This window comes from Plecotus auritus, assembly GCF_963455305.1.
Source record: "Plecotus auritus genome assembly, chromosome: 2".
NCBI lineage: Eukaryota > Metazoa > Chordata > Mammalia > Chiroptera > Vespertilionidae > Plecotus > Plecotus auritus.
In genome coordinates this window covers 170475688-170498808 of record NC_137771.1, presented here as the reverse complement: position 1 = coordinate 170498808, position 23121 = coordinate 170475688, and the positions used below count along the sequence as shown (strand labels likewise).

Below are 23121 nucleotides of genomic sequence, written 5' to 3'. Positions count from 1 at the left end.
CTGGTTTGAAAGAGAAAATGAGCCCTTTCTTCATGGCCAGATGGAAAGATAAGGTGCAGAGAACTTCTTAAACAAGGCTTGGAGCCCATGGCAGGGGAGTGTACTCACACTGTGTAAAGCCAGCGCCTGAGCTGAAGATAGATGCAGAGGCTAGAAACAGGCGGTGGGGGCTGGTCAGGGAGGGCTTCCTGGAGGTGGAGAGTTCTAAAGCAGATTTGGAAGGCAGCAAGGAAATGTGACGAACAGGAGGGGCAATTAATAAGAAACAATCATTTTTCTGCTCTCCAGAGCACGTGGCATGCATTCTTCTTCTTTTTTTAAAATTTCTTTATTGATTAAGGTATTACATATGTGTCCTCATCCCCCCATTAACCCCCCAACCCCCCCCCCCCCCCCGCCACTCATGCCCTCACCCCCCTGTTGTCTGTGTCCATTGGTTAGGCTTATATGCATGCATACAAGTCCTTTGGTTGACCTCTCCCCTTTACCCCCACCCTCCCCTACCTTCCCTCTGAGGTTTGACAATCTGATCGATGCTTCTCTGTCTTTGGATCTGTTTTTGTTCATCAGTTTATGTTGTTCATTATATTCCACAAATGAGTGAGATCATGTGGTATTTATCTTTCCCTGACTGGCTTATTTCACTTAGCATAATGCTCCCCAGTTCTTCTTTGAGGCCAGTAAACCGGGGTCTGGGGAGTGCGATGCTTCGGTAAGGTACTTCTGATGCGCAGCCAAGCTTGAGAACCACAGAGGTTGACAGATGTGTACTGAGGATGGTGCTGCAGCTGAGAATGACCACTGTGCCTGGGGAAAATCCAGTGTGAGAAAATGAAGTCATCCTCTTCCCATAGTGCTCTGTGCTCCTCCATCTATGTCCACATGGACCCTAGGGCAGTGGTCGGCAAACTGCGGCTCGCGAGCCACATGCGGCTCTTTGGCCCCTTGAGTGTGGCTCTTCCACAAAATACCACGTGCGGGCGCGCACGTACAGTGCGATTGAAACTTCGTGGCCCATGCGCAGAAGTCGATTTTCGGCTCTCAAAAGAAATTTCAATCGTTGTACTGTTGATATTTGGCTCTGTTGACTAATGAGTTTGCCAACCACTGCCCTAGGGTGTGGGCCACCCAGTGAGGAGACAGGACAGGCACAGTGGCAGCTATAGATGGAGGGGACCCCAACCCACCATGGGGGGCGTTTCTGCTCTTACAGAAGGTGGTAGAAGGACGACCCACCATGGGGGGCGTTTCTGCTCTTACAGAAGGTGGTAGAAGGACGAGGCAGTGAGGAGTGGAGGCAGGGGAGGGGCTGGGTATCACGTCCTGCTGTGAAGGATTTGCTTCATTCCCTCAGCCCCATCCCCTGCCACGTGCTGCTTGACGCTCCACCTCATCATTCCTGCAGTTTCACATGCAACTCTTGGCCGACTCCCTGGGACCTGTGTGCCTTGTTGCCCCCAGAGCCCGGAAGATACCCGTCCCAGGCCTCCACCCCTGGGTTACCCAGCTAGTAGCAAGGGGGCAGGCATGAGCTTGGGAAGGAAGCCTGACGGGTGTGGAGGGTTTATATGGGCAGATCCACATTCTGGAGCAGGAAAGACCTAAGCGCCATCTAGAAGGAGCATGGCATGCAGATGGGAGCACCAAGAATCCCCTAGCTCTGTGCTCCCCATTCCCACCCCCTCAGCCCTCAGGAGACAGCGTGTGTTAGCAGCCAGGACTGCCCCCCAGGAGTCAGGGACAGCAAGATGGCCTTCCTCCCCAGCCAAGCCACAGGAATGTGGCTGCTGCCTCAGCTGAAAAGCCCCACCCCCTCCTTTCTCCCTCGGTGTTTCCTCTCTTCAGGAGCAGGAAAAGGATGGACAGGAAGGGGCTCTGAGGGGAGGCTCCCTCCCTGAAGAGCGTGCCTATTAAATGCTGCAGCATAGTGATAGCCGTTGGGCCAGCTGCTGCTTATCTGAGTCTCTGGTTGGTTTCCCCTCGACTTCCTTAAGTCCAGTCTCCTCAGGGCCCAGTGAGGGCCTTTTGTGCCCAACCTGGCCCAGCCCAGCCCAGCACGATGTCCTGCTGCCCTGACCAGGGAGTTTCCCTGGCATCACCCACATTGTGCACCCCAGGGAGCATGAGGAGAGGCCTGAGGATCTGTGCACGCATCATGCAGCATTTCCGCTCTGCCCGGAAGGCTGCTGCCACAGTCCACTGGGTCCTCAAGGACTCAAGGCTCAGGCCAGAGCGGGTGAGGCATGCCGGCCGCCTGCCTGGGGGTCTTGGTCTGGTTTGGAGTGTCCATCTGTGGAAGGAAGCCAAGAAATCAGAGGCTATAAGGCCTCTCCAGACTGTGAGCCCCAGGGCAGGACCTGTTCCCTCCTTCCTCTGTACAAGAAGCCTCTCCACATAGAGAGAATTCTGGGAGCCAGAATGTTTACCCTGAGAGAGTCAAGACCCAGTGGAGGGAAAGGATGGGAGAGTGAGCCGAGGGCGCGATGCCCCCCTGCCCGCGTGATGCGATGTCTGGCAGCAGGTGCCCGCTGTGGAGGGGAAAGGGTTCACCAGCTCCTGGGACAGCCTGTCCATCCATCTTGCCAGGTGGCTGTGCTCTCCACCTGATTTATAAGGCCCTGGGCAGCGACAGTCCTTCTTTGGTGCTCTTGTGGAAGAAGGCCCAGGCGCAGGCGCCCTGCCGGGCAAGCACGGAGGCCCTGGGAGCTGAACGGGGAAGGGGAGGGGGCTGTCATGTTGTTGGGGTGGGATTTTTATTGCAATGCCTCCTCTGTTCCTTTCCTTGGGCAGCTGCTGACTAATGTTTGTTGTCACCTGTCTGTTCCAGATGCCCCCGCCAGTGAGAGCGCCAAGGCCCCTGAGATGAAAGCCCGGAGGCCCAGAAGCTCTCTTCCTCCTGTGCTGGGAACAGAGAGTGAGTACCTGCTCAGCTCTTCAGGCGTCCCCAGGCCTGAGGGCCAGCCCAGACCCTGCCTGCCCCCGACGGCCCAGGGACTCCTGGAGACGGAGCCCGGGGCCTCTTCCCAGGCCTCCCATCTCTCCCGACCTCCCATAGCCTGCGTGGAGGTGCCCGTCCACCCTCCCCCTCACTCAGGTCCTTCCTCCTTCTCCCAAGACTCCTGGGAGAGCTTCTCCTCACCTCTCCCAGGTGGGTCTTTCCTGCTGGCGGGTAGACCTTTCAAAACGGTGGCTCTGGCCTTATCATTCCTGGTTGGAGGGCCCAGCAGCCCCCAAGCCTCTGAGTCTCCTCAGGTGAGCCACCGCACCTTGCTGCCCGGCACCCCTGCCACACATACACACGCACGTTCTGGCGTTGGCCTCAGCCTGCTTTCCAAGCGCTGCCCCGGCTCCTTGACTCCTGTTTTATACTCAAGCCAAACGGAGCTCCTCAGTGTGCCCTGGACATCCCTGCGTTCCTTCCTTTCCACCTTTGTTCTGCACCTCTCTCATGGGACAGGCTCCCACGGAAGAGCCACCTCATCCCTGACGGAGTCCGTCCTTGCTCCAACTGAGAGTCACTCTCCCCTTTATGAGCTCCCACAGCCCTCCGCACCTCCTTTCTGCATTGACCGTCTTCTTCCAGGGCACGGTGATGTGTCTGGTCTCCTTCTCCCTCCTCCTCCTCCTCCCTGAGGGCCACAGCAGGCCTGCTCAGGTGGCCCTTCCGGGATGACTCTGCTGTGCCTGCTCACAGAAGGCCCCTCAGAGTCTCTGAGGATCAAGCTGTAGCTGTGCTAGCCATGGCCGAGGGGAGGAGCATCTCCTGGACCGCGTAGAGCTCTCCTCTCTCTGTGGGTCTCGGCTCCCCACGGCCCACTTACCTAGAGACAGAAAGTGCAGGGCCCACAGTGCTTTTACAGGCCGAACGCTATCCCGACCTCTTATAAAATGAGAAGAAAAAAACACACACTTCAGGTCAAAGAAAACGTTTTCATTCAGAATATGAACGTGTTCATCTTTTTACCAGTGCAGTTGGAAATATAATTCATATGTTGGTATATTGATATCTTTTATTTTTTCCTTAGTGGAGGAAGGGGCCAGTGAAGGCAAAAGGGCCTACTTCACAAACGTCACAATGCAGCAGCCCTGGCTTCCCCTACTGATTAATTATTGGTATAATTTTGTTGGAACTATGCTTCGAATCCTCCAGTTTTAACAGAGGGTGTGGAATTGCTTGAACATCCCTAACACACACTTTCTGCATTTAAAAAACAAACAAGATAAGCTCATACATACCCATACTAATAGAGGAAAGTGATTGAGCTCGATTAATTCAAGGCTATTTCTCTATTTCCATTACAACACAGTGTTGTGTGACTTAGTTTAACTCTTTTCTTTTCAAAGCAGCACATGTCCCTTCCTGATGATGGCTTGCCTTCCTTGCACATACTCCAGCCAAGCCATGGTGGTGGTGGCGGCGGGGCGGGAAGGGGCGGAGAGGGGGTGGGTGTTGTCCAGCCTTCAGTGTGGTGGGTCTGCCAGTTGGAATTACAATTTCTCATGGGTATTTAACCACAGTGGGGCGCCTCAGATTACCAAGCGTGGACCTTTAATAAGTTGTTGGAAGTGCATAAACAATTCTAAGAAAAACCTAGTAAAAATGGGTTAATGATTTTATCTTGCAAAAGGATTTCTTATGCCTGTGCTCTGTTAGTTATGGGAAATGTGAGCAGAAGAGAGGCTGGATCTTAGAAGCACACCAAGTACCTGTGAACCAGGGGTCTGGCAGGTCACTCGCCAGCCTTGGGGCACAGCAGGAGTGCATGGTGTTTGAGCTGGGAGGTCAGCAGCCTCCTGTCCTCAGCTCTGGTCCATCCATTCCAGCAAGGTCCTGAGGGGGGTGAAGTGGAGTCACGGGAGAGCTGGAAAGAGAAAAACAAGCTGGAGACAGAGAGCAGACCGGCCTGGCTCCTCGCCCTGGAAGAGAGGGCTGTGGAGAACTCCCATCAAGTTGTCATCGTCCAGCTCTAGGGCAGGGGCTCTCACCCTGGCTGCATGTGCGAGTCACCTGGGGAGCCATCAAACACACCACTGTCCGGGCTGCACCCCCGACTAATTAAATCAGTAGCTCTGGGGTGCAGCCCAGCCCTCAGCCCTCAGCATTTGTTTAAGCCACTCCACGTGCGTGCGGCAGGTCAGGCTGGAAGCCAGCTGTCCCAGGAAAGCAGGGGCCTGCACTGTTGGCCTTGAGAAGCAGAAGGGCTCTCCTCTGCAGCCTCCATTAAGTTGAACACCTCCGGGCCCCTCATGCCCAGGTCCTCAGAGTATCAGTCACCCGCCCAGTCTCCACGCTGCAGGGAGGGAGCACGATGCTCTGCTCTGCAGTGTGGAGGCTGGAAGCCTGGGTTCCTGCCCTGCAGAGGGAGCAGGAAAAGGGCTCAGTCCCCAGTGCTGCTTAGGGGAGGGCGGGGCTGGCAGGAAGGGCTGCTTCTCTAGAAAATGCACACATCCACCACGGATCAACTCCGCATACACTGCTTGTCTGCTGAAGGGGAATTTCCTTTGCGTGGAGAGCCTTCCTGTTAGAATTACAGACATGTGGCTCCATATACATCACTGGCCACTTGGAATTCCTCTGCTGGCCCATGTCCCCCCAACCCCCCATCACCCCAGCCTTTTGCTCCTGGAGGCGCCTGAGGAGGCAGCTGCCCAGAGATAGGAAATGAAGAGGGTGTCTTTTAGGTCTGCACCGCAGTTCTTTTCTCACTGGGGGACAATTTGCATAAGTTAAGTATACATGCACTCTTGTTTAGACATTTTAAACAGTATCAAAACATACCAAGTACAATGTGAAAGGCCTCTTTCATCTACCCCCAATTCCACTCACCTCAAATATATCGCAATTACTGTATTCTGCGCATTTGCATTTACATATGCAACTATATCACGTGATCCGTGTGCCTCTGAAACTTGCTTTTTTTCTCTCAGCATTGCCATTCCCAGGCCCGGGTATCTGATTGCATGAGAAAGCCCAGAGACTCGAGTCCCTGAGTGGCCTGGCTGTGTTGTGTTCATTTTTGTCAAAGGCTGGGAAGTACCTAATCTAACCAGGAAATCCATCTTTCCTGCCAGTGACCAAGGGAAGGCTGAGTGGTTTTCTTGTCAAACAGATTGTGGCCAGATCCCTTCTGCAGCCCTCCCCTCCGCAGCCCCGCGTTCAGTCCTGTAAGTGAGCTGTCAGGTGTGAGTGGACAGCACTCATCCACGCGGGAGCCTGAGAGCCTGGGGGAGCCCCACCCAGGGGCAGGGCAAGAGGAAACTGACAAGTACAAGTTAACCTACCAGACACCCCTCGCAGGTACAGGAGTGAGGAGGGGTCGTGTGGGAAGATTTCAGGGTAGGGGAGACTCTGGGCCAGGCTATGAAGGAGGAGAAGAATGTGGTTTGGTTGAAGAGGAATGATAATATCGGAGGGAGAGACTGCTCAGATGCCATAATGAATATTGTGAGGACTCCTGACTTGGAGGATCATTTGCTTGTCACAGAAAATAAGCATTTTTTGAGCACCCTTGCCACAGGCATCTTCTACGACTGGTTTTCCCCTCCTGATGGGCATTTAACAGCAGCGCTCAGGGAGTTTATCATACACTCTGACTCCTCCGGCCCAGAGCTCGCCTCCCCTGAGCTGAGCGGGTGTGGGCAGCAGCCTGCTCAGGCACAGGGTGTGACCAGATAGCCACTGGGATAGAGGGCAGGGGACAAAAGTCTTGGTTTTATCACTAATTGAACCTGAGGCCTTGGTGAAAGCCCTTTGCCCCTCTGGACCTTGGCCTCCTCACGTGTCAAGTGGGGACTGTCTCCGACTGCTCCCAGGCTTTCCAGCTCTGACATCAGGCCTTTCAGTGGAGTGTTTTTTCTAAGTGACACGGTTCAGGTGAGGTCAGCTGACTCCCCTTGGTACCATAATGTGTGGATAAGTCGTGTTGCACAGTAGCAGACGTCCTGACAGGAAGGAGGCCGTAAGCATGAGGCCCAGGTCTAGGGTGTTCGAGCTGGAAGGAATCTGCATGGAATTTTGTGTGAAGAAGACCTCAGTGGGGCTTTAAAAAATGGTTTTAGAGAATACAGCTGAGGCCATGCCAGTGCAGGAACAGACTCAGGATGAGGCCTATAAGTCTGTAGAGTTGCTGGTCTTTGAGAAAAGAAATCGATGGGCTTCCATAGGGCACGTTTTCAACATGAGGACAGACACCGGGGTTCTGAATCTTCAGTGCCTGGCCTGAGGCAGGGATATAATGAGTATTTGGTTTTTTCAAATCGATTCATGTGTTTCCATGCTTTAAGGGTCCCTGTCTCCACCGTGTTTCTGGGACTTGGGGAGAGGCAAGTTGAGCGCCCCTTTGTGCTCCAGGCCTGGCCTTGGCTGAGCTGCCCTTCTGGCACCAGGCACTTAGGCTTCAGTCCCCGCGTTGAACCACCCAGATTATGATGCTTATAGATACCTTTGCTTTGACCTCCCATTTGTGTCTGTCTCGGAAACCAAACATCGTATCAACTTAAAAATGTCTTTGGGTGTCAAAAGCAGTGTCCAGTTTTCCTAAAAGTTTTCCCCAGAATCAAACCTTTCTTTTAAATATTCTCTTCAGGTCATGGGGAATGTTAAATCCTGATAGGGTCCAAAGAGCTAAAAGGAGATGCTGGAGAGGTTGAGACTTGGAGAGTTGCCTGACAGTGAAAGATGTGGGACCTGGGAGAGAAGCTGAGTATTTCCATGAATGTCTTTGAAAGCTGGTACCAACTCCCGGTCATTCCCAACCAGACTATTGGTCTATGAGGAGCGATGGTGCCCTCACCCTCCACCCCTTAGCCCACTATCTCCTACAAGCCAGTTAAATGGCAGGAAGGGTCCTCCCCAGGGAGAGCCTGGAGGATGCCGGTCAGACCACCCTGGCACTGTGTCTCAGCCATGCCGCCTGCCTCTTTCACAACCATCCTGGCGTTTTGTGTCCTGAGGCTTGGGGATGGGTGTTTGCAGTAACAAGAGGAGCAGTGTTCCTCTGGAATCTTCTCATGTGGCAGCCTTTGCTGTGAGGGGATGTCCAGGAAATTTGCCCAGAGATGTTAATTCTGGGAAAATCACCAGTATTTCTGCACAAATCTGTAAGGAACTGGAAGGAGCCTGGTGTGTGGAGGGGAGGGGTTGGGGGTTATCCCTTCACCCTTCACCCTGAGCCTGCTCCAGTGCAGGGCAGTGGGATTCAGCCTTCCACCCCCGGGCCCTCACTGCTACCCTCCTGCTCTGACACAGCCTGTGGTATGGGTGCTCCTTCCACCCTTCCCCCAGGCCAAGTCCCCTTCAGGAGACTTTGGCAAAAAGTTAATGCTGATTTTGGGAATTGTGAAGATTTTTGTCTATTTTTAGTTAACTACCTAAAAAGGGCAATGTCCCCAGAGGGGCAGAGATCCAGGGACCTACTTGTACCCAAGGCTGTTCCAGCTTCATCCCCAATTCTCCTTTGCTTTTCATTATCTCAGAGCCTTTTGACTCTGTGAGACCCGCCTTCAAGCTCTGTAAATATCTCCCAAATGCTTGCTCTGGTCTTTCTGCCCTTGAGTCACTGGAGAGATGTACTCAGATGCCTTCGGATTGAGCAGTCTAAAAATTTCTCTGGCATGCTGATCTCCTCCCTGCCAGGACAGAAGGTTCATGAGGCCAGGACTAGGTTAGGACTTGGGCAGGCTGGGGCAGAAGCAAAAGGTGGATTGTGCAGATACTTGGAGGCTGGCCTCCCACCCCTGCCCCGGGTGTCCCTGGAGGCAGCCAAATTCAAAGCTTTGATCCATGATGTTTTCAAGGGGCTGCCTCACTTCTTCCAGCCTCCCTCTCCTGTCTAGTGTGAAGGCTCAGCACCTGGCAGGTTTCATGTAGTTGGTAAGACAGGAGGCTTCTCCTTTTCATGGGAAGTTGCACCAGGATTCAAGCCCCAGGACCCATGTCTCAGCAGCAGAGCCCAGGCATGTTTGTTGGAATTCCCAGGTTAACAGAGATCCTCAAGGGTTCCACTCACTCCTTTAATAGCTATTTTTCAAGCATGTGGCAGGTAACTGTGCTAGGCCCTGGGGATACAGAAGGTGAGCAAGATGGGTCCTGTTCCTGTCTCCAGGTAGCTTGCTGTCGTTTACGCACGCTGAGGCAAGTTTCTGCAATTGCCTTGCCTTGTGATGGGTGCGGAGATAGAACCCCCTCAGTGGGGCATGGAACCCAGCCTGGCAGTAGTGAGCCATGAGCTGAGACCTGCCTGAGAAACATGCAACAGTCAGCAAAGAGCTGACAGCAAAAGCCTGGTATTGCAGAAACTGAAAGGCATTCAGTGTAGAGAACAGTGCCCACCCCCGAGCCCCTGAAGATGCTGCAGGGACCAACCAGCAAGGGCAAGAATCTGTGCTTTTAGCTGTTTCCCAGGTGATTATGAGGCATGCTAGATTTTGAGAACCACCGATATTGAGCATTGAAGACAAGGGTGAGGGTGCTCCCCAAGAGGGAGCAGTAAGAAAGCAGGTTGGAGATGAAAGCCAGGAACAGATCCCCAAGGCCTTTGGAAGATGTGTTGGACTTGATCCCGAGTGACAGTGGGCAATCACAGGAGAGGTTGAGACAGATCTGCATTCGAGAAAGACAACTTTGGACACAGAGTGATGGATATGTTAGGGCAGGGCCTAGGGGTGGTATAGTTAGGACTAGAATGGTGACAGTGGGGACGTGGAAGGTGGCAGACCGAGGAGCTTTTTAGTTGATGGACTTGGCATATATTAGTGACCGAATACGGGCAGAGAGGGGGCCTTGGGAGAAGGGGACATGCAGTGGTGTGGGAGAAGATCCTGGTTTGGGTTTTGGGTGTATTTCTACTCAGCTACATGTGCTTTTATGAACCCAGCAAGTCATCTGGCTTTTATGCAAATCCATCTCCGTTTTTGTGAAATGGAAATAGTGTGAGGTGCCCTGCCTGTGTTTGATTGGGGTAAGAACCAAATGAGAAAAAGGATGATGTGCCCATGGGTTAAAGCAGCTAACTGAATCCAGCTCTCTACAGAAAACCAGTTTGGAATCAGGTGATTCAGCTCTCCAACCCATAAATCAGGTTCTTCTAAGCCCAGAAACAATTAATGGGTTGCAGCAGATGGTCATATAAAATATGTATAGAATAGGATACAGAACATTGCTAACGTTTAAAGTTGCTAACCAATTCAAACAGCAAAAGCTCCAAATTTAAAGAACAAATATAAAACTTTGGCCTTCAATTTCATTTGTCTGTAACACAGAAAGAAGGATATTAGCGCAGACTCTACTTCTGGCACATGGGTTTACCCAGGGTGGCCAGGAAGAACACAGGGTGGGACTTTGGCATCATCTGATTTCATACTGTGCTGCTGCCCCTTCCTTATCAGCTCCTGGCCCACCACTCCAGGGGCTGTCAGCCTCCTTCGGCCCCAAGAGCCCCAACCACAGCTGCTTTCATTCATCCTAACAAAGCACCACAGCCTAGAAGTCCAAGATCCAAGTGTCAGCAGGTTTGGTTTCTCCCAAGGTTTCTCTCCTTGGCTTATAGATAGCTGCATTCTCGCTGTGACCTCACATGGCTTTTCCTCTGTGTCCCAATTTCTTAGGACCCACCCTACCAACCTCATTTTAACTTAATTACTTCGTTAAAGGCCCTATCTTACAGTCCCATTCTGAGGTGTGGGCATTAGGGTTTCAACATATGAATTGGGGGGACACAGCTAAGCCCACAGCAGCCCTCCACAAAGTTCCTCTGATCAGATGGCATTCCCTCTCCACAGGAGGTCAGAACCTCGCTGTGGTCCAAGCTTTTCTTCTTCCCTTGATGGCCTCTCCCTTCCAGCGGTGCCCTCTCCCTTCCCAACAGCCTGGGATGAAGAGGGCCAGGGGCTTCCTGGCTCAACCAGTCATGGGTATTTCATATCCCATCCAGTATCTACTTCCAGGGGATTTGCTTTCTCATGTTCTTCCTGGCAAGCATCTTTGAGCTCTCCTTTTCCTAGCCTTCAGACTCTTCTCTCTCACCTTGGAAGAAACCTTAGCTTGACAATCCCCTTCTGTCACCCCATTTCTCTCTGTCACTTTCACCTCTGAAATTCTGGGTAAATTAATTGACTCCTGACCTGTTTCCTTGGAATCTCCTCTGGAGTAACTTCTGACACCCCTGTCCCACTGCACCTGCCCTCTCCCACACCACCCATCGCTCGATGCTGGTCATACCTAAAGCCCACTTCCCAGTGTCCCTTGTCTTCTGCCCTTGGCTACAGTGGCTGTCCTTCTTCCTCTCCTCACTGTGGGAATTGCCTGGGATCAGACCCTGGCCCCTGCTCCCTTCACTGCATTCTTTTCCCCAAAGAGCTAACCCATCCTCACCATTTCCATGATATTCCATCTTTGATCCTAAAATCTTTCACTTCCAGTCTTCACCAACCTTTCTCTGATCTCTGAATTCTGATCCTGGGCTTTTGCCTACATACAGATTAAATTCTTTCATCCACCACTTTCACTCTCACCAAGTCAAACCGCATCTTTCACTCCCATATTCCATAATTGATCAATATAATTTTCCCCATTTATCTAAGCAAGAATTCTCTAAGGAGTATTTGTACATCCCTCTTATTTAGCCCCTACTTTATTTAACTCTTCCTCTGTCTCTTATTCATATCTTCTGCTTCTTTCCAAAGAAAAGAAGCTGCCTTTACCAACGCTGGTCCTGTGTGACCAGTTCCTTCCAAGAGTATGGCAGTAGCTTCCTAATTGGGTATCCTTGTCCCAGGGATTGTAGAGACTGCCAGATGTCCTCTATCCCAGTCAGACTGCTGTTTGTGTGAGGACTCCCTGATCACTCAGGACAAAGACCCAACTCTCAGACTTGGCATCCTACACCAGCACTGTCCAATGCAACCTTCTGTGACGACGCCATGTTCTATGTCTGCACAACATGATAGCCACTAACCACATGTGGCTATTGAACACTTGGAATGTGACTAGTGTGACTGAGGAAATGAATTTTTTATTTTCTGGGATTTAAATTGTCATACTATCTTCACACCACTGCTCTCTAACCTAGCTTTGTGCTCTGGCCAACCTCCACCAAACATCACCCTGGTTCTCAGCTCAGAGCCATTCCCTGTCCCTGTGTGATGGGACAGCGCTGCTCCCTTCTCTAGTTCACATCTTTTCTAGTCCTCAGGCCCATCCTGTGCCCTAGCCTTTAGCCCTTCCTAACTATCTCCTTGTCCCACAGTGTATACTCTTTCTCCCTCATGTGAACAGCCTTGTCATGTGGCTGGATAAATTTATTTTTTAAACTTTCTATTCAACTTCTATTTTGAAATAATTTCAGACTTATAGGAAAGTTGCAAAAATAGTACAAATAAATCTTGTATACCCTTACTCATATTCTTCAAATATCAACATTTTACCATGTTTGCTTTATATTTTGTCTCTCTTTTTTCCATCTCTCTTTCCCACTACCTCTACACACACATACACACACACACAAACACACACACACAAACACACACACACACACACACACACACACTTTATGAGCAGTTTGAAAGTAAGTTGCACGTATGTTATCTTCTGCACCTAAATTCTTTAGTGTATATTTCCTAAGAACAGTCACAGTTGGGAGATCAAAACACAAAATTAGCATTGATACAATACTATCCATCATCTAATTAATTGGACTTAGTCAAAATTTCCAGCTGTCCTATAAATGTCCTTTATGGCAAAAGAAGAAGGCCATGTGTCTTGACATTTAAGCTCTTGAGGACAAGTCCTAATTTCTACATTTGGTTGGTTTTCTCCTCAGTACCTGGGCTAGTAGTCTGTACTGATTGGCATGCGCCCTGCACGTAGTAGGTCCTCAGTAAGTTTCTGTGAGTTGGACGGTCAGATCAATAATGGTGACAAACCAGGGTGCACTTGATGGAGGCAGGCCTCTCCCTGGGCCCAGCCACGTAACTGGCAGCCACCAGCTCCGTGCTCTCCGTGTGCTTCTGTCAGGGACCAACTGCTTACACAATGCTCTGGGGTTCCCAGTGGGTAGCAGCACTCCTCCCATTTTACTGATGCACAACTGACAATCCACAGAATTATCTGACTTACCTGTGGCCACAGAACAACTCCATGCCCAAGCCAGGGCACAGCACTGCTTCTCTGTAACCTGCAGAGGCAAAGCTTTGTGTGTGGACCAAACCCCACTCATTCATCCAATAAAAAGTTATCAAGTGCAGCTGTGTGTCGGCACATTGGGTTCACAGCTTATAGTTTAGGCGCAGGGGTCCTCAAACTTTTTAAACAGGGGGACAGTTCACTGTCCCTCTGACCGTTGGAGGGCCGGACTATAGTTTAAAAAAAAAAAACTATGAACAAATTCCTATGCGCACTGCGGGCCCAGGACGAGTCGGCTGCTAAGCAGGACAGGCAGCGGCACCCGGCGGGCCGGATAAATGTCCTCGGCGGGCCGCATGTGGCCCTCGGGCCGTAGTTTGAGGACCCCTGCAGGGGGAGGCAAAGGGCAAGCAATAAATAAATAAGTAAATAGTTTGTCATATGGTGATAAGTGCTCTGGGGGAAATAAAGTGGGGTACGCATGATAAAGAGTGCTAGCGGTATAGGGTTGATATTTGATATAAAGTGGTTAGGGGAGATCTCATTGGTTAAATGACTTTTCTCCATTTTTTGTGTCAAGGTATAATTTACATACATTAAAACTCACCCATTCTAGTGCACAGTGCTATGAACCTTGACAAACACATACAGTTATGTAACTACCACCACAGAATAATATGGTTCTAACACCTCAAAACATGCCCCCGTGCCTCGCCCTGGACAGGTGGCTCAGTCAGTTGGAACGTCATCCTGTACACGAAAAAGGTTGTAGGTTTGATTCCTCTCTCCCTTCCTCTCTTTCTAAAAATCAATAATGAAAAAACAAACCAAAAAAAAACCCCACATATCTCGGGTGAGGATTAAAATAAACAAAAACATGACATGTCCCTGTGCCTCTTAAAGGCCAACCTCTCCACCACTCACCTCTGGCAAGCACTAATCAATTCTCTGTCCCTGTAGCTCTGCCTTTTCAAAAATGTAATGGAAATAGAATTATACAGTACGTAGCCCTTGATTCTGGCTTCTCTTAGCCGAAGAGATGAATCACCGATGAGATTCATCCATGTTGTATATCTGTAGTTTGTTTATTTTTATTGATGAGTAGTATTTCATGGTATAAAGGTACCACAGTTCATCCATTCTTCAGTTGAGGATATTTGGATAACTTCTAATTTTGAACAATTATAAATAAAGCCACTACAAACATTCACATTCAGGTATTTGTTTGCATGTTAGATTTTCATTTCATTTAGATAAATAGGTTAGATGGCTTTTGAGCGGAGTACTGAAAGAAATGAGAAAACAGCCATGAAGATAGCTGAAGATATTTTTGCCTATTTACCACATTGTTATTTCGCCAAATGGATAAGTTGGTGTTGCAACACTGGTCTGTTTGGGTCATTTTTTAAATGTGAGTTGTTTGGCGGTGGGAATGGAGGAGTCCATTTGTTAGTTCATTCATTTGTTCATTCATTCATTGATCCATTCAACAAAGATTTAAAAAATGAAAGCCACCAGTCCATAGTCTGCGACCCAAAGGAAGCCTGAGACCCTTGGATCCACACCAAAGGCTAATTTTAGTTGGTTTATCTGACATAATTTCCTTTCTGAGTTTCCTGAAAGTTGGGGTGAGAGAATAGTTAGTGAGTTTGGGTATGTTCATTGAAATGGATAATGGAGGCTAAAGCATTTGTTGGTTTTTCTCTCAATGAAGGCCTCAGGGACCCCCTTCAGAGGCCCCCAAGTCCTGATATTCATTTGATCGTGAGGTTTTCTGTGTGAGACTGCAAGATCCCCAGAAAGACACACAGGGCTGAGGGCTCTGCCTGGATGAAGGGCCAGTGGGCAAGACAGCATCGTCCTAGGATTCAGGAGCTTTGGGAGACACAGAACTGACAGAAAGTAACCTTTGAATGTCTTCGTTTTAGGTGATGCAACTGTGAAAAAGAAACCTGCCCCCAAGACACCTCCAAAAGCAGGTAATTGGTCATAGCAATGTGTGGGGGCAAGGGCGTCATCTGCCAGGAGGGGTTTTCCGTTGCCCTGCTAGCCTGACCACTGGGCATGTGGTCCCAGGAGAGCACCCTCCCTAGTTCAAGCTCAGCGTCATTCAAGCTGAACCTTCCCCCAGAGCCTCTGCATAGCTTGGTCCCCAGCCTCTCACTTACTTGTCTTTTCTCCTGCCTCCCCTATAAGGACAGCATCACACAGTAGTAGTGACTCTCCCATTCCTTCTGCAAAATTCTGCTTAACCCTCTGCTCTTCACTCTGCCTCTAAGGAGGCGATCTGCTCTGTGCTATTTAATGCTCTGCTCGGTCTGTCCTTGTCACATGGAATCTTGTCTGTTTCCATTGGAAGACATTTGGGGACATGAACCATATTGAGCCTCTCAGCGAGGGTGCCCTGGAGGTTAAAGAGCAAGCTAGTGTTGTCTAATTAATAAAGGAGTTAGAATGTAGATTCAAAAAATTAGGGTAAGATACAAATTCTAGAACTACCAACAAATGGAGAATCATGCCATGTAACTGTGTGGGCCACATCTAGGGAATCAGAATAAAGAGGTGAACAAACCTAGCAAGTCCACCAGCTCAGATGTGCTGAAGCAGTGACCACAGCCCTCAGTCTTACCCTGGAGGCTCCAGAGAGGAGCAGCAGACCAATGTGGACAGCCATGTCATCGTCAAGTCTGAGGCTCCCTCCTCCTCACTCACCTTCTCGCCTGTCCCCTCCAGCCATGCCCCCTCAGATCATCCAGTTTCCGGAGGACCAAAAGGTGCGTGCAGGAGAGTCTGTGGAGCTGTTCGGGAAAGTGACAGGCACCCAGCCCATCACCTGCACCTGGATGAAGTTCCGAAAGCAGGTCAGTAAAGAGGGGAGTGGCCTGGGAACAACCACGCAGCCTCTGGGCTGAAGGGGATGGGAAACACTCTAATGGAGACAGCATCACCCTTCATCGCAGGGGCTTAGAAATGGGGAGCCTTCACCCACTCACCAGTCATCACAGCTGAGTTCTTAAAACAACCTTTCCTTCCAAATCTACAAATAATACCTGCGTTATAGACTAGTTGTATAATAGAGAAAAGTATGAAGGGAGAAATAGAAACCACCCTTGGTTCCCACCTGACTTTGATATCTCAGGCTAGAATTATACTCAGCGTCAGGAAAATGGAACAGACTAACCTAAATGACCTCAAGCCCCTGTAAGTGTCCTTCTGTGATTCTGTGCCAGCCTGATGAACCCAATCTGTGGGAACAGCTTAAACTTACCACATGCTGAAGGGATAAAAGTGAATCTGAGTATTTGGATAGATAAATTGTACGTAAAATAGAATTTTGGCTTGCTGGCCCAGAAATCAAGCTACCATTTATAATCATGGCCCTATGGGAAAATGTTTGAAATTCCAAACAACCAGCTCTTAAAGGAACTTGGAGATCCCACACTGGTAGTGTGTGTGCCCAGATGCATGATCAACAGAGGCCCTGGGACAGTGGCTGGCACAAATGGGAAACTATAGAAGGAGTGAAGATTTCTTCTGAGCCCTCTGTTGCTCAATTTCTAAACCATCAAGTTGTCTTAAGGCCCCCAAATGGAAGGCTAGTACCAGGAAGGAAAGGAGGGTTGGTCTCAAAAGATGGAAAAGAGAAGCTGGCCTTTAGCATCCCAAAGCATGTAGCTCTGGACGATGTCTGGGCCAGCGTCGCCTGAAGTAAGGTAGAGTCTCATCCCTTCTCAGAGACATTTAGCCACATCTCAGCTCTGTCTCTGGAAATGTTCTGTATCTGTTCTCCAATATGTAGCCACTAACCACATGAGGCTGTTGAGCGCTTGAACTGTGACTGGTATAACTGAAAAACTGAATTTTAAATGTTCAGTAATCAAAAGTTATTATAATAGCTCTGTTGAGTTATAATTAACACACCACAAAATTCACTCTTTTAAACTCATCCTTTTTAAGTGGTTTTTAGTATACTCACAAGGTTGTGCGACCATAACAGTTATTGAATTCCAGAATATTATCAACCCAAACAGAGCCCCAGACCCATTAGCAATCATTTCCTCCCTCCCACACCCCTGGCAACCATTCGCCTACTTTCTGTCTCTATGGGTTTGCCTATTCTGGGCATTTCATATCAATGGAATCCTATAATATGTTTCCTTTTGTGTCTGGCTTTTTTTCACTTAGCATAATGTTTTCAGGGCTCATTCATGTTGTAGCACAAATTAGAACTTCATTCTTTTTTATGGCCAAATAATTTTCCATTGTCTGGATATACATTTTTTTTACCCATTCATTAGTTGATGGATATTTGGATTGCTTCCACTTAATTAAAATGTAAATCGCCACATGTGGCTAGTGGCTATGGTTTCAACCGCACAGAAGAGGTCAGAACCCATAGGCTGGGCTTCATAAGTGACTTTGCTCAGATGTGCTCTCCCACCCTCCCATCCCAGGGTAGAGGAGGGAGACAAGGACACTTCTGAAATCCCATCTAGAGCAGTAACTGCAGAGTCCCTCCCCCGACCCTGCTCAGCACGCCCTGCCTCCCCCATCGGATCTGGACCCCACAGGGAGGCTTGGCTCTGGAGGCAGCAGAGGAGGGTCTTGTGTGTGTGTCCCGGGACGGGGTGGGGGTGGGGGGGCGGAGCCCAGAGTCCAGACAAGACCCACCCCACACAGCCTCAGCTGTGCAGTGGGGAGTGTGGGTTGCCCCCCCCCCCTCCTTCCTTTCCTGGCCCTCATCTCTAGCGCTTGCCTACTGTCTGCCCACAGATCCAGGAGAGTGAGCACATCAAGGTGGATAACAGCGAGAGCGGCAGCAAGCTCACCATCCTGGCGGCCCGCCAGGAGCACTGCGGCTGCTACACGCTGCTGGTGGAGAACAAGCTGGGCAGCAGGCAGGCCCAGGTCAACCTAACTGTGGTTGGTGAGTCTGGGTGGGTGGCCTGGCAGTGGGGGATGGGGAAGGTAGAGAGCCCCCAGGCAGGATGACGACCTCGGGGTCTCACCTCCCAGGGGACCTACTCCTTCTGCACCCATCCTCTCTGCCCACAGCCCCTCGTACTCACACTCTATTTCTCTCTCCCCACGCTCACACTGTTGCTGTGCTTCATGCTCATAAGAACTCCAGATCCCACGCCCACACCCTCGCAGTGTTTTCCTCTTCCTGTGAGTCCCTCCTGGCTCCTTTCGGAGACCTGAGCTCCGCACTACAGGCCTCTCCTACTGGTGTGGTAACTCCCTCTCCCTCTCCCTCTCTGCCTCCCCCGCCCCCAGCTCTGTCCCCTTGAAGTCTTCACCTTGGATCAATGCTGCCTTCCCACGTCACTGCTCCTCTGCCTGACTTGAGGGGCATTGCAGGAAGATCCCATCAGCCCACAGTCTGGACTCTGACAAGGTGCTGCTCGGTGCTGCTCAGTGCCCTCTCCCACTATCTGTGGTAGCTTGTCACCCTGCAGGCTGCGGCCTCCGGCTTCTCTAGGAGGCATCAGGCCTGACCTTGCCCAGCTTCATGGCCCCTGCACCTTCAGGCATCTCTCTGTCCACCCCCAGCCTGACCGCACCCTCCAGGCTCTGGGCCCTGGACCACCCCTCTCTCCCTGAGGCCGCTTCCTTCTCCTGCACTCTGAATCCCCAGGCTCTTGGGATTCCACCCCCCTCCTCTCTTCTCTTCAACTCCACCTCTCCTTCTCTCATCTTAGCCAAACACACAGGCCTGCATAACTCCTGCAACATCTCGTCTCGCTTTAGCCACCCTACATCTCTTCCCGCTTTCTTCATGGCCAAACCCTCTGAGAGGGGGTGCTCTCTACTCTGCTTCCTCACCCCAGGCACTGGTTAGCTCCCTGCAGCTTCCCTCACCCCAGGAGTCTACTGGGATCACCCCTCTAAGGTCACTGTGACTTCCTAATCCTAAACCCACTCCTCTTTTCTTACTCCCACATCCCAATATTGGGCTGAGTCTGTCTCCAGGCTGTTTCTGAAGTTCACTTTTTCCTCTTTATCCCAGTTGCTGTGTTGATCATGCCATTGTCCACTCTCTCCTGAAACAGCCACTAGCTTTCTAATTGGCCCCCCACTGTCAGTTGTGCTCAGTTCCTTGCGGCCCCCACCCCACCCCATTGGCAGGTGCTCAGGACAGAAAGGAACAGATGACACAGCAGACTGATGGACAGTAGGCTGTGTCCCTGCACATTTGTGGGCCTCCATACATTATGCTAGTGAAAGCCTTTGACCTCATCTTTGAGGTTTATTGATCTCATCTTTGTTTTGTTTCCTCAAGTCGGGAGTTTTAAATCTGGGAATCATTGTACCGGGGGTCAGGGAATAGGGTTCTCATCTACAAAAGACTGGAGAAACCCTTTTCTCACTCTTCTTCTCTTTGGTGACTGGATGCTTACTTCAATTGTGTTCTCCGTGGAGTCAGGAACTTTGCGGGGGTGGTGGGGGGGGGGGGTTGGTGCTAGTGACCAGTCTGTCTTTTCATTAAGACCTGTACCTTTAGTGCTGATTTGGCCCCACGCCCTCACCTGTTAGCAAACATTGGTTTCCAGTTTTTCTGGGTGTTCTCTCTCTCTCACCTGCCCATGCTTGGGCAACTTTGGGGTCCACTCCTTTGAACTGCTCTTCTGTGACCACTGACCCCTACACTGGGCCAGCTCCACTCCGTGCCACACTCCCCTCCCCCACCCCCACTGCACAAGCTGCAGTTCTGGCCTTTTATGGTTTAGTTTCTCATTCTCCTCGGCCAGTACTGACAGGGCCATTGGCGTGGCTGCCCGCCAGCTGGCAGGCACAGCATGTTAAATACCGTCCTGGGAGGGGAATGGAATGGGGGGGACGGGCTTTCTGTCTGCCTCCCCCTCGTAGGGCTAAGAATAGAATTGCTCAATAAAATGGGGACTTGCATTGATGCAAACATCAAGGCCACATTCATTCAGAGCCCATGGATTTAGAATTAGTCCAAAGTAAACCTGGATTAAGCTCAGATTTACCTGCACATCTCTAAGGACATCTGTGTATTATCTGATCAGGGCTGATTAACTTGATGTAAAATGTAAATGAGATGAAACAGGAGCGGTTTGGCTTACTCTGGATGGTGTTCAAGCCCGTTGGAAGCATCCGTTTACAGGCCAGCTAAATAAGGCTGCTTTAGCACAACTTCTGCTTGTCAGCAGTAAATGTCTCTTCTTGTACATTCTTTAAAGCTCCACTGTCTTTTCAGATAGTCTATGACTCCCATTTTATAAATGACAATAAACATTAGCCTTCCCCTCCGTTATTTTAAATGAGTGATGCTTAGCTATTTTAAAGGCTTATGATTATTCTGTATCGAAAGGTAGTGCAGGGATTTGCAAAGCTCCGAGGGCCTCTGCCTCTGCCGGCACCTCTAGCCACAACGTTAGAGGGTGGGGGTGCCACTTGGGCAAGAGAGAGCAGCCCAGCCCAGAGATTTCCTTCCTGTAACTTGTCCAGCAGGAGATTAACAGGTCACTCTGCATATCTTTAAAGGAGAAAAATAAAGTGGAGGGAACCCCAAATACCCTCTAATCCCCAAATACTATCTGAGCCTGGAACTTGCATGATTTTTAAGGGCAGGAGACTTCCCTTCGTAATGCCTGGCTTAGATTTCAGCAAGATGTGATCTTGATCTTATTCTGCCTGATAGCCAGGAGCGAGGATCTGAAAATTTTTCGGAATCTCCTTTTGGCTCTGCCAGGGCCCAGAGGGTATTCTTGGTAAGCAGAGTGCCTTAGCCTCCCAGGGGCCAAGGGCCGGCTATCCAGGTAGACGACCCTGCAGCCCTTGCAGCCCCTGGCATTCCATGAAAGATGTGAGTGACTGCCAGCAGGCCAGTGAAGGCAAGCCAGGCAGGGGAGGCACAGCCACAGATCGTCTTCGGACACACAGGCAGGCAGAGCCCGCCAGGATGGTCCCTGATGTGAGAAGCGTTAGCCTTGAGAGCCTCCATTTTCTCAGGAGTGGGAGCATTTGCTGAGCAGAAACCCTATTCTGTTGGTCAGGTTTCTGGGGAGCCAGGGGATCATCCCCAGGAGCCCTGGAGCTCCGGGCCCTTGACTCTGAGGCTGCTACCCTCCCAGACCAGGTCGGCTGTGCCTTTAGCATGGAGGGCAGGCCGCAGGCGCTCTGCTCTGAGGGGTTCACCCCTGGCGAGTCTGCCTCTGGTGGGGATCTGCAGGTTGTGAAAACCAGGGAGCATCAGACCCAGCCCCTGGCCCTGAGGTGGTGGGGCTTCCAATCTCAGACACCTAAACCCCTTCATTCAAATTCCTTGAAAGCATTGAAGTTTCACTTGGAATTAAAGCCCCCCTCTCCAAATTTTCCATCTTCACTTGCACCACAGGGGGTAATATCTGTCATATGTCCGTTTTCTTGCTTTTACCAAGAGACTGGACAGGGTGGGGTACAAGTAGTACCTCTTCCACAGTACACACTTCTCAAAGTTTTTTCTTCTTGACCAAAGCAGAAGGGGAGAGAATCAGTCAGTGGGTGTACTGCATTCATTACATAAACCCAAGTGATTCTAAATGTGGCCAATCAGACGTGTTCCAGGCAGTGGAGGGGGAGAGCAGTGGGTCTGTCTTTCGTCCTTTGGGCTTTCATACTGTTTTAGTTGGGTCCTAGAGGGCTGGGTCCACTTGCCTCTAAGAGAGTGCAGAGCAATAAACATCCTAGCCAACACCAGAAGTATTTCTAAAAAGACCAATATATCTTTCAGAACAAACAGTTTTTCTAAGAGAACATACTTAATACCCAGTGAAAGTGGATCCATCACAGGAGGCCTCCAGAGTGGCTGCAGAAAGAGGCTCTGTCACAGTCCCAGCATCACCACCCGTGGGCCAGGCCTGGGTGGCAGGGGTGGACGGTTTCCAGGCAGGGCGTCCTTGGGTGAAATGGAGAAGCTGCAGGACTTGGGGGAGGGGAGAGAATGAATATGTGTATGTATCATGTATATCTTTACACACACACACACACACACACACACACACGCAGGCAGAATGTTTTTTTCCCCTATTTGCACAGGGTCATTTGAAAGAACCCTCTTTGGGTTTCATGCCTTGCTCAGAGGTAGGAGAGTAGAAGTCAAGAACTTTCCCTAGATTTGCTCGCTTGATGCTTGCAAAACCTCTAAAGGGAACATGCATAGTAGCACCATGTTTCCAAGTGAAAAAGACAAACTAGTCTTGGGAGTTAAGGAATTCACCAGAGTTCATGCTATGTGAATAAATAGCACATAAATTCACAGAGCACAAAGGCATGGTTTTAATTGTTAGTTGGGGGAGCTCTGCACCCTAAACGGATTTGGAGGGATGAAAGGTTGCTAAATACTGTGACTCACCCAACTACCTGCAGAAACGAAATCTGAAAAATAGGAAAATATTGTTCAGATGAGCAGCTGACAAAGTCAGAAAGGCTCAAGAGCCTCGTGTAGTATCGGCTGCGTGACTCGCCTTGCATATGGCAGCGTTTCTGGTTCTTAGCGTTGCTGGTCGGAATGGGAAGGCAGCCCGCCAAAGCGACCACTTCTGTGTCCTCAGCTCATTTTCCGGCCCTTAGTCAGGGATGGTTGTGATTTGCTACTGTGGTTTGCTTTTGAAATTCTTTACTCTTTTTATACCAGTCCTAGATGGATAAAGGGGATAGGGTAGAAATAACTTTTAAAGTATCATAAAGTCAGAAATAAACTACTACTACAGTGACGACAGTAATGGCTACTCAACTTGGCCACTTTCCTAAGGACTTTTCATAACCACCTTGTGATCCAGGCGCTATTATTATCCACATGTTGCATTGTACAGGCGAGGAAACTGAGGCACAGTAATAATAGTGAGTGGGGTCATAGCTCTGTTCAAACCTGGATCTGTCTGCTTCTCAGCGAGGCAGGAGTTTCTCAAGTCTCAAGGAGAGTGTAGTCCAGGGGCCCTCAAACTACGGCCCGCAGGCCACATGCGGCCCGCCGAGGACATTTATCCGGCCCG

At 50.2% G+C, this 23121-nt stretch overlaps 1 protein-coding gene across 1 annotated transcript in view; it reads left to right on the top strand.

Moving 5' to 3' along the window:
- Window positions 1–23121, top strand: part of MYLK (myosin light chain kinase) — a 187886-nt gene that overhangs the window by 125808 nt on the left and 38957 nt on the right. Inside the window, exons 18-21 of the mRNA XM_080658291.1 lie at window positions 2828–2914; window positions 15049–15099; window positions 15854–15981; window positions 17894–18047. Of these exons, the coding sequence (XP_080514417.1) occupies window positions 2828–2914; window positions 15049–15099; window positions 15854–15981; window positions 17894–18047 (420 nt within the window). The remainder of the gene's footprint in view (window positions 1–2827; window positions 2915–15048; window positions 15100–15853; window positions 15982–17893; window positions 18048–23121) is intronic.